Genomic DNA, 7,335 nt, shown 5'->3' with positions numbered 1-7,335 from the left:
ATATCTTGATTACACGGATTAAGACATATAAATACATAAACAGATATCTTTTTTTTTTTAAAAAATTATATATACTGAATGAAAAATAAAGAGGACATGTTAGGGTTTGGGCTAGTATAATCACATTTGCATTGTTTCCTCATAAAGTAGTAACAGACTTTCAGACAGCTCTGAATAAGGCACAACAAAGGAATTACCTCCTATATTTTTTATACTGGTCAATAAGCCTTGAAAAAGCTCAGGAATTTTACACCTGTGAAATGCATTCAGTGTTATTATTGCATATAGTGACCTCGGTCTGCCAGGAACAGCAGTCTGTACAGTGTATCACCACACAGTCCTTCTCCCTTTTCGGTGTGTGTTTTAATCTGCGTTTGTCGCAGAGAGATGTCCCCTTTAATCCCCGACGTAGACGCCGTGGCTCTGTAACTCAGACACAGTGACCTGGGTCTTTTCTAGGGAGTGCGGTGGAGCCAGTTTAAGGTGAAGAAAGAGAGTCCAAAGTCGTCTAAAGGTCTTCTCCGTCGTCAGTGCTGAAGCTGCTCCTGCGGCTGCTGGTTTTGGAGGCGGCGGGCGAGGCGGCGGAAAGGAGCGGGTCGGCGCCGAACGGCGAGAGAGGGTCGTCCATCAGAATCTCGTCCAGTCGGTGCTCCTCTTTCAGTGTGGCGCTGAAGAAGTCTGTAAAGTGGGATAGAGGGTCAGAGAAGGTGGTGGAACCGTCACCTTGCTCTCCGCCCCCGACGCCGGCTGCCGGGACGCCCTGCCTGGGAAGGTATTCTGAGCCGTTTAGGTCTTCCTGGTACAGGCCTGGCTGAGGGGCAGGTGGGGGAGCTGCCTGTGGGCCCTGTGGTGCTTGGGTCTGAGGCTGTTGTTGGTGCTGCTGTTTAAGGAGATGAGAGGACAGCTCCACTGATCCTAAAGCATTAGTCATGTTGGGCAGACCGTGAGCACGAGCCTGGATTTCCAGCTCCTGTTAAAAGAAAAACACACAAGTGACAGATTAAAGATTAAAGTGAGATTTTACAAATGAGGTTCATTGCTTTCTCTGTGAATGAATTCCACATCCTGAAGAGGGAGAGGCCATGGCTCTTGCTCCCGTGGAACAATAGAAGCTGTAATTTGATTTGTGTACCCTTGCTGTCTCCCTTGGGGGCAGTCAGCCCTCTTTGGGGTTTGTTTGTGGTTGTGTGTACTTGAGAACTGGTATGTACTTGTGTATTGGTGTGTGTGTGTGTATGTGTGTGTGTGTGTGTGTGTGTGTGTGTGTGTGTGCTTGTGTGTGTGTGATGGATATGATAGGGAGCAGTGTCTTTATACACATAGCCTTTAGCACACTCAGCTGGAGTTGGTACTATCAGTAGTGTCAAAGTAAAAGTCATCTCAATAAAAAGTCATAGCAATACTATCATAAACTACACTGCATGCTGTTGTTTTCCCTCATTCATACAATTAGAGGGAAAAAAACTGGGTGTAGCCACTGAGAAACAACCTGTGTGGTATATACCAATGGACAACCAATATCAGTTAAATTCCATACATGTCTCTCTACCAATGAGTTCAAATGTCTTTGTTTAGTAAAGCTGTGTGGACTTGGTTGTCTCTTGGTCTAATGAGTTTTCCATAGACTTACTCAGCCGCTGGGTTATAGGATGAGGGAAATCCTGGATAATTCCTCTGAGGGCTAATTGGAATGTCTTAGTGTGTGAGGACCCCCGATTCGTGTGTCAATACCCACCGAATGTAATGCATAATTTGAGAGGAGGAGGAAGAGAGGCATGGCTCTCCAACATTATTAGGTCTTATAATCTAATTTCAGCTCCATTCCTCTCTTGCCTGAGTCTCAGCTCTCTAGTTATTAATCAGGTAATTACTGCAGCACACCATGCTTCAAAGCAGGATGGGAAACATGCTCACAAACATCAGTGAGATTGCCCCAGCTGCACTGACAGGCAACTAAGGGCCGGCAGGGGACAGAGAGGTTGGAACTTAGTGAGGGACCTCTCTGTCTCTCTGTCTTTCTGTCTCTCTGTCTCTCTCTCTCTCTCTGTACCTGAATTCGGAGCAGTAGTCTCCTGTTGGCCTGTTCCAGCTTTTTCTGCCGACTCTCCAGCTCTCTGGCATGCTGCTGCTCCTTCTGCAGCCACTTAATGTACTCCACCGACGCTTTGAGGATGGTCCCTTTGTTCCAGCGCATATCACTGCCAAAGAACGTAAAAGATAACCTTTTTCACACAAGCTGCACGTCAGCAGAACCTTCATAAAAAAAAAACTTACAAAGGACCCATTTTTCATAGGAATAAGAAATGGTGATTTACATGCCCAATTATTCATGCTCGGACATTACATTGCCTTTGAATGGGAATTTTAATAGAATAGTTAAGTACGTCTGCAGAAAGTCCATTCCGAAACCCTTGTATGGTAAAATTAATCCCTGAGTAAAAATAGGTGGCGGGAGAAGTAAAGGAGGAAAAAAAAAAGAATGAAAGAAATGGACTTTGGAATCTAAAGTAAAGTGCAGCCGTACCCAATACCATTACTTTTTTAAAAGGAAAGAACTGTTGTAAAATTGTCTCTTTCTTCGGAGTAAGATGTTGGTTAGATCCAAGCTAATAATCTCCTTTATCTTGTGCTAATGGCGTGGCAGCAGTCGTAACCTTCCATTTAAGTTCTATCAAAAGTTCAATTGAGCTGGAGCAATGGATTCCCATCCTGGACCATATTCTGTCTGAGAGCCCAATTGTGCTTGGTTCAAATGGCTGATGCTTTACATTTAACCCCATTTTCATCATCCAAATGGTGCCACGCGCCAAGGCTCTTAGCCCTACTCGTTTGCTCCAAAAGAGTACAGACATTACAATGGTTCTCTGGCTTTTTCTTTGAAATATCACCCATTTTGCAGTTTCATGTAATTCTAAACACTGGAAAATTTGCATTTTGCCATATTTTGTAGGTGCTCTTTTATTACACTGTTGTATAAAATGGCCTTTCACATGTATGGTATATGTAGAGAAAACCGTGACAGTTTCAGAATGGATTGAATCTAATCTTAAAAGGATGTGGATGGCACTCACGGGTCATTTGACTTTGGTATCAGTGTTCCAAGCTCCTTGATTCTGTAGTTGATATTGTATCGCCGCCTTCTTTCAACTGTCAAATAAGAAGAGGTTAGAAATTAATTCAGTGTCAAAGAAGTACTGCTTTTGACTAAGATTTGGTGAGGGGGGGAAAAAAAGCATTGTAGAATGAATGGCGACTTACTTAAGTTATGGTTGTCCTTTTTCTGTCTTTCCTTAGCCAGCACTCTGGTGTCGTGTTCTATTAGAGAAAGAGAGAGAGAGAGAGAGACAGAGAGAGAGAGAGAGAGGTCACATCACAGTAATGTGCACAAACGTTGGAGAATACCACTTTAACTTGTTCTCTTACTCTCTCCTGATTAGTCCATGGATGAAGCGGTAGAGACCAGCACTAAATTCTATTCCACAAGCTTTGCCACATATTGGTGAATGACCTCTGTGACTATGGGCAAGCTGGTATCTCTCCCCTCTGGGCATACAACACCAGTTCTCTTGGTTTATTGTGGAAAATCAGTGTGTCCCCTTTTCAAGCCACTCTAACCCACAATTAACTAAGCTTCACCAATTTGCTGATGTACCAAAGCATGAGGGGATGGAGAAAGAAAACTCAGACATTCATATTCACATTCGCATTCTTCCAAATTATACAATTGGGAGCTGTGATTGGATTTCTCAATTCATTTTTGCTGATTCAATAAGGCCATTTAAACGCAGTGCAACAACTCATTGTCTGGCTGCACACTTATATGAAAAAGATAGTAATTTACTTATTTTCTCATTGGAGTGAAGAGTTCTTGAGGCATCCTTTCTATTTCCTAAATCAATTAGCTTTACTTGATGCATGACATTCATAAGAAAAAAAAAAGACTCTCAAAGCTGTCTTTGTGCTCTGTATATTAGGACAAGCATAGACACTAGCTAGTCAGTGCCACTACTGATAAGGGAATGTGAGTAATACAGCTACAACCTAAACACAAGCATGCTTTGAAGGGAATAAACTCTGCTCAAGAACGCTCACACATCTTCCTGTGTATGCCTTTGACATCTGACGTCATTTTATTTAATATTCCGGACATGAAGAGCGACTGTCCAGGTCCAACATTTTCATTAGCACAATGTTAAACGTCAGATTTTGAAAACTCCAGTGGTTGCCTTCATTTTGTATGCATTTCTGCTCTACTCTGCTCTGTTCTGCTCTATGATGTGTGCTGATGTACCATGCTGTGTGTGCTAAATGTGTAGTATATCAAGTACATAGTCTCATTTACATTAAAATGAATTAGCTAACTCGCTCTCATTAATGTGGTGTGTAAAACAGATTAGCTACTCTTTTGTTCACTGTGTCTATTATAAAAGTGCAGTTTAGCTGCACTATAAAGCTGTCTCGTGTAATAATGACTGCATATCTAGGCTCTGGTAGGGAAGCTTTACTGAACTGCATACCTGTGATTTCCCTTTTAACTGTGAGCTTTGTTGAGCATGAGGTGGGTGTCATTCCGCCATTAGGGGCAGTCATACCTTGGTCTCCGCTGTACACCTCCAACATGCCACTGCTCAGGGACACCTTCAGAGGAGAGGAGGACAAACAAACAGGCAGACAGACAGAGAGAGGGAGACAGAGAGAGACAGACACAGAGAGACAGAGAATGTTACATGGGTGTGGGAGTAAGTACCTACATTCATTCACTCCTAGCTTGCTTAAGAAGTGCACTCAGGTTCACCCCTCTGTTTGAAGGGTTGCACTGATGAGGAGATTCATGAGACTGGTACTCTAACTATCACCTTCACAGTAAATTAATTTATGGATACGATTTTTTTCTACATCTTTTAATAGACAGGTTCCATTACTACAGACAGGTCTACTAGACAGGTCTTTTGCTTTCTACGGTGTCCAACCAGTCAGCCGTAGGACTCAGCTGTGTGTGTGTGTGTGTGTGTGTGTTTGTGTACTCTGAGATCTAACATCCTGGAGCAGCTCTCTAGAATAGGATCTAATGTTCACTCTGTATGACTGATCCAATTTGCCTAAACTGCCATTCTCAAAGACACAACATTTTAAAGAGGACTGACACAGAAGAGTCAGTGTGTGTGGGAGAGAAAAAAAAAAGAACTCCCATCATCGTCAGGGGTCACCTCTCTGTGTTGAATACTTTTCCAGCGCTACACACAGGTCAGCTTTTACCAAACAGGCATGATAACCTCTCTGACACTCTGCCCCTCTCTCTTTGACTCTGCTGGAATGTCACATGTGGATTATGACGGTTATGGTTCTAATCCATTCACTAGTTTCTTTTTCTTTTTTTTTCTGTGTGAATACCACACGCACACACGCACACACTTTTTCCTGGCTTTGGAAAGCCCATTTGTAGCAGTGCATGGGTGAAAGAGTGTGGTCAATCACTAAAAAAAGTGTCTGGGTCTGGAGAGAGAGTGAGACAGAGAGAGAGAGAGAAACAGAGAGAGACAGAGAGAAAGAGCAACAAGCGGGCGAGAGAAAGATGGTGAGCATTTTAATATTTCTCTGTTAGTTTGCTGTGGCTGCATAGCTGGCTCCCATTCTGTGTGTGTGTGTGTGTGTGTGTGTGTGTGTGTGTGTGTGTGTGTGTTGGTGAGGGGGGGTGCTGCTTATCAAAATGAAAGATTGCAACAGTCCCTCGACTGCTCTCACGGTAATCGCTTCAATCCATTCCCATCTGTGTTCACAGATATGTTGACACGGCCAAGCGATGTGATGCATCGTACTGTATGACTAATTAGAACGAATTGATCCATTTAAGCATGGTATCATTTCAGAACAAACCCACTGGGAATGGAAGCATTAGCCCAATCCAATGCCTCACTGACTCCCTCAAATACTCTCTCTCTCTCTCTCTCTTTCTCTCTGTCTCTCCTCTAAATTCCTATATCTCTATCTCTCCCCTATCCACCCCCTTTGTGCATCACTCCATCTCACACACAAGCTCTCTCTGCCTTTTTTGTATCTTGTTTGTTTTGTTTTGCTCTATTTATTTTGGAATGCTACTTCACTTGTTGTAATGCATACCTTTCTGGTGAATTCTGTTGTTGCCAGGATTATGACTAAACGGATTCTTTGTCCGACCTCAAGAGCCTGCTCATGGCTTTAGGATTCTTGTTCTGTTCTAGTTATCGAGCTCTTAGGGAACTCTTGTTTCCACAGAGCTCCATCTACGGGATTAAACCCTTCCTTTTTTTCAGTGCAGTGCTAGCAGCGTTGACACACAGAATAGCTGTATGTGTTCTTATATTTAAAGAGTTTTCTGTTTATTTTTCTATTATCTCTTTTTATATTCTGTCAACACAAAGCACAGAATCTTTCTGGTCCTCCTCCAGAGATCTGGGTGTATAATGACATCATTAGTGGACTAATCTTTATTGTTACCACATCTTAGAAGAAGAAATGTTTTAAGCCCCTTTCTGTAGAAAGTTGGTGAACTTTGACTTCCAGGTGGACTTAATCTGACCTCACACAAAGCCAGGCTCTTTTTTTCCCATGCACACAGGGACTGGCAGCTGATGTTTGTGCTGAAAATCACCTTTTTCCCTGTCAGTGCTCACATGCTCACAGCAGTCGCTCTCACCACACTTACGCATAAACACAGACTTCTCCATTCCTCTGCTGACAGCATAATTAAACTATCCCAACTGAACTAAAAAAAAAGATCTATATTGTGCAATATATATATATATATATAGTGCATATAAACTTTGCTCTGTTTTGTGGTCTGGACTCAGTGTCAGTTTAACTGATGTAATGAAGGAATTAACTTGATTCATACTTACATTATTTTTCATTATGATGCTAGGCTCCATACATTCCAAGCCCCCATCATTGAACCCGGATTCAAGGTTAATTAAGTCATCAATAACTTCATCCATTGGAAACTAAAAGAAAACAGAGATTATAGCATACTCTCTGTTCTGTTAAACAGTTGCGTGATGACTTGAAGTGATGTGAAAACTGTGTTTCTGATTTGTTTTGCTGTTTCTCTCTCTCTCTCTCTCTCGCTCTCTCTCTCTCTCTATCATTTTCATCTTCAAAAGGCTCTATCATTCATTAGTTGAGTGTAGAAAAGATAGTGTGAAAGGAAGGCTGAGATCAACCCTAATCTAATAAGAAAGGTTTCATCAGCATGGCAGAGGAAGCCAACAGTGTGGAAATGTCCCTTAACAAACTAGAGAGCTCTGTTATCAGCAACAGGGGTGAGTGATTGAAGTTATTGATGAGTAGAAAGAGACAGTA

At 42.3% G+C, this 7,335-nt stretch overlaps 1 protein-coding gene across 1 annotated transcript; it reads right to left on the bottom strand.

Annotated features, from left to right (window-relative positions):
- Positions 1-508: 508 nt before the first annotated feature.
- On the bottom strand, positions 509-6,971 carry tfec (transcription factor EC). The gene is made up of 7 exons (XM_030779543.1): positions 6,910-6,971; positions 4,518-4,651; positions 3,259-3,315; positions 3,072-3,147; positions 2,051-2,198; positions 808-970; positions 509-723 (listed from the first exon to the last, which is right to left on the bottom strand). Exons 1-7 carry the CDS (start codon positions 6,969-6,971, stop codon positions 509-511), a joined length of 855 nt encoding a protein of 284 aa, XP_030635403.1.
- Between the last annotated feature and the right edge of the window lie 364 nt (positions 6,972-7,335).

This window comes from Chanos chanos, chromosome 1 (assembly GCF_902362185.1).
Source record: "Chanos chanos chromosome 1, fChaCha1.1, whole genome shotgun sequence".
Lineage (NCBI taxonomy): Eukaryota > Metazoa > Chordata > Actinopteri > Gonorynchiformes > Chanidae > Chanos > Chanos chanos.
This window is presented reverse-complemented; position numbering and strand designations above follow the sequence as displayed.

Excerpts from the sequence above, each read along its gene's own strand:
- tfec (XM_030779543.1), bottom strand. The coding sequence starts at position 6,971 with ATGGATGAAGTTATTGATGACTTAATTAACCTTGAATCCGGGTTCAAT. Across the intron at positions 4,652-6,909 it reads TTCAATGATGGGGGCTTGGA|CTCTCCTCTGAAGGTGTCCC; the intron begins ATGTATGGAGCC and ends TTGTTTGTCCTC. Across the intron at positions 3,148-3,258 it reads AAAGGACAACCATAACTTAA|TTGAAAGAAGGCGGCGATAC; the intron begins GTAAGTCGCCAT and ends CTTATTTGACAG.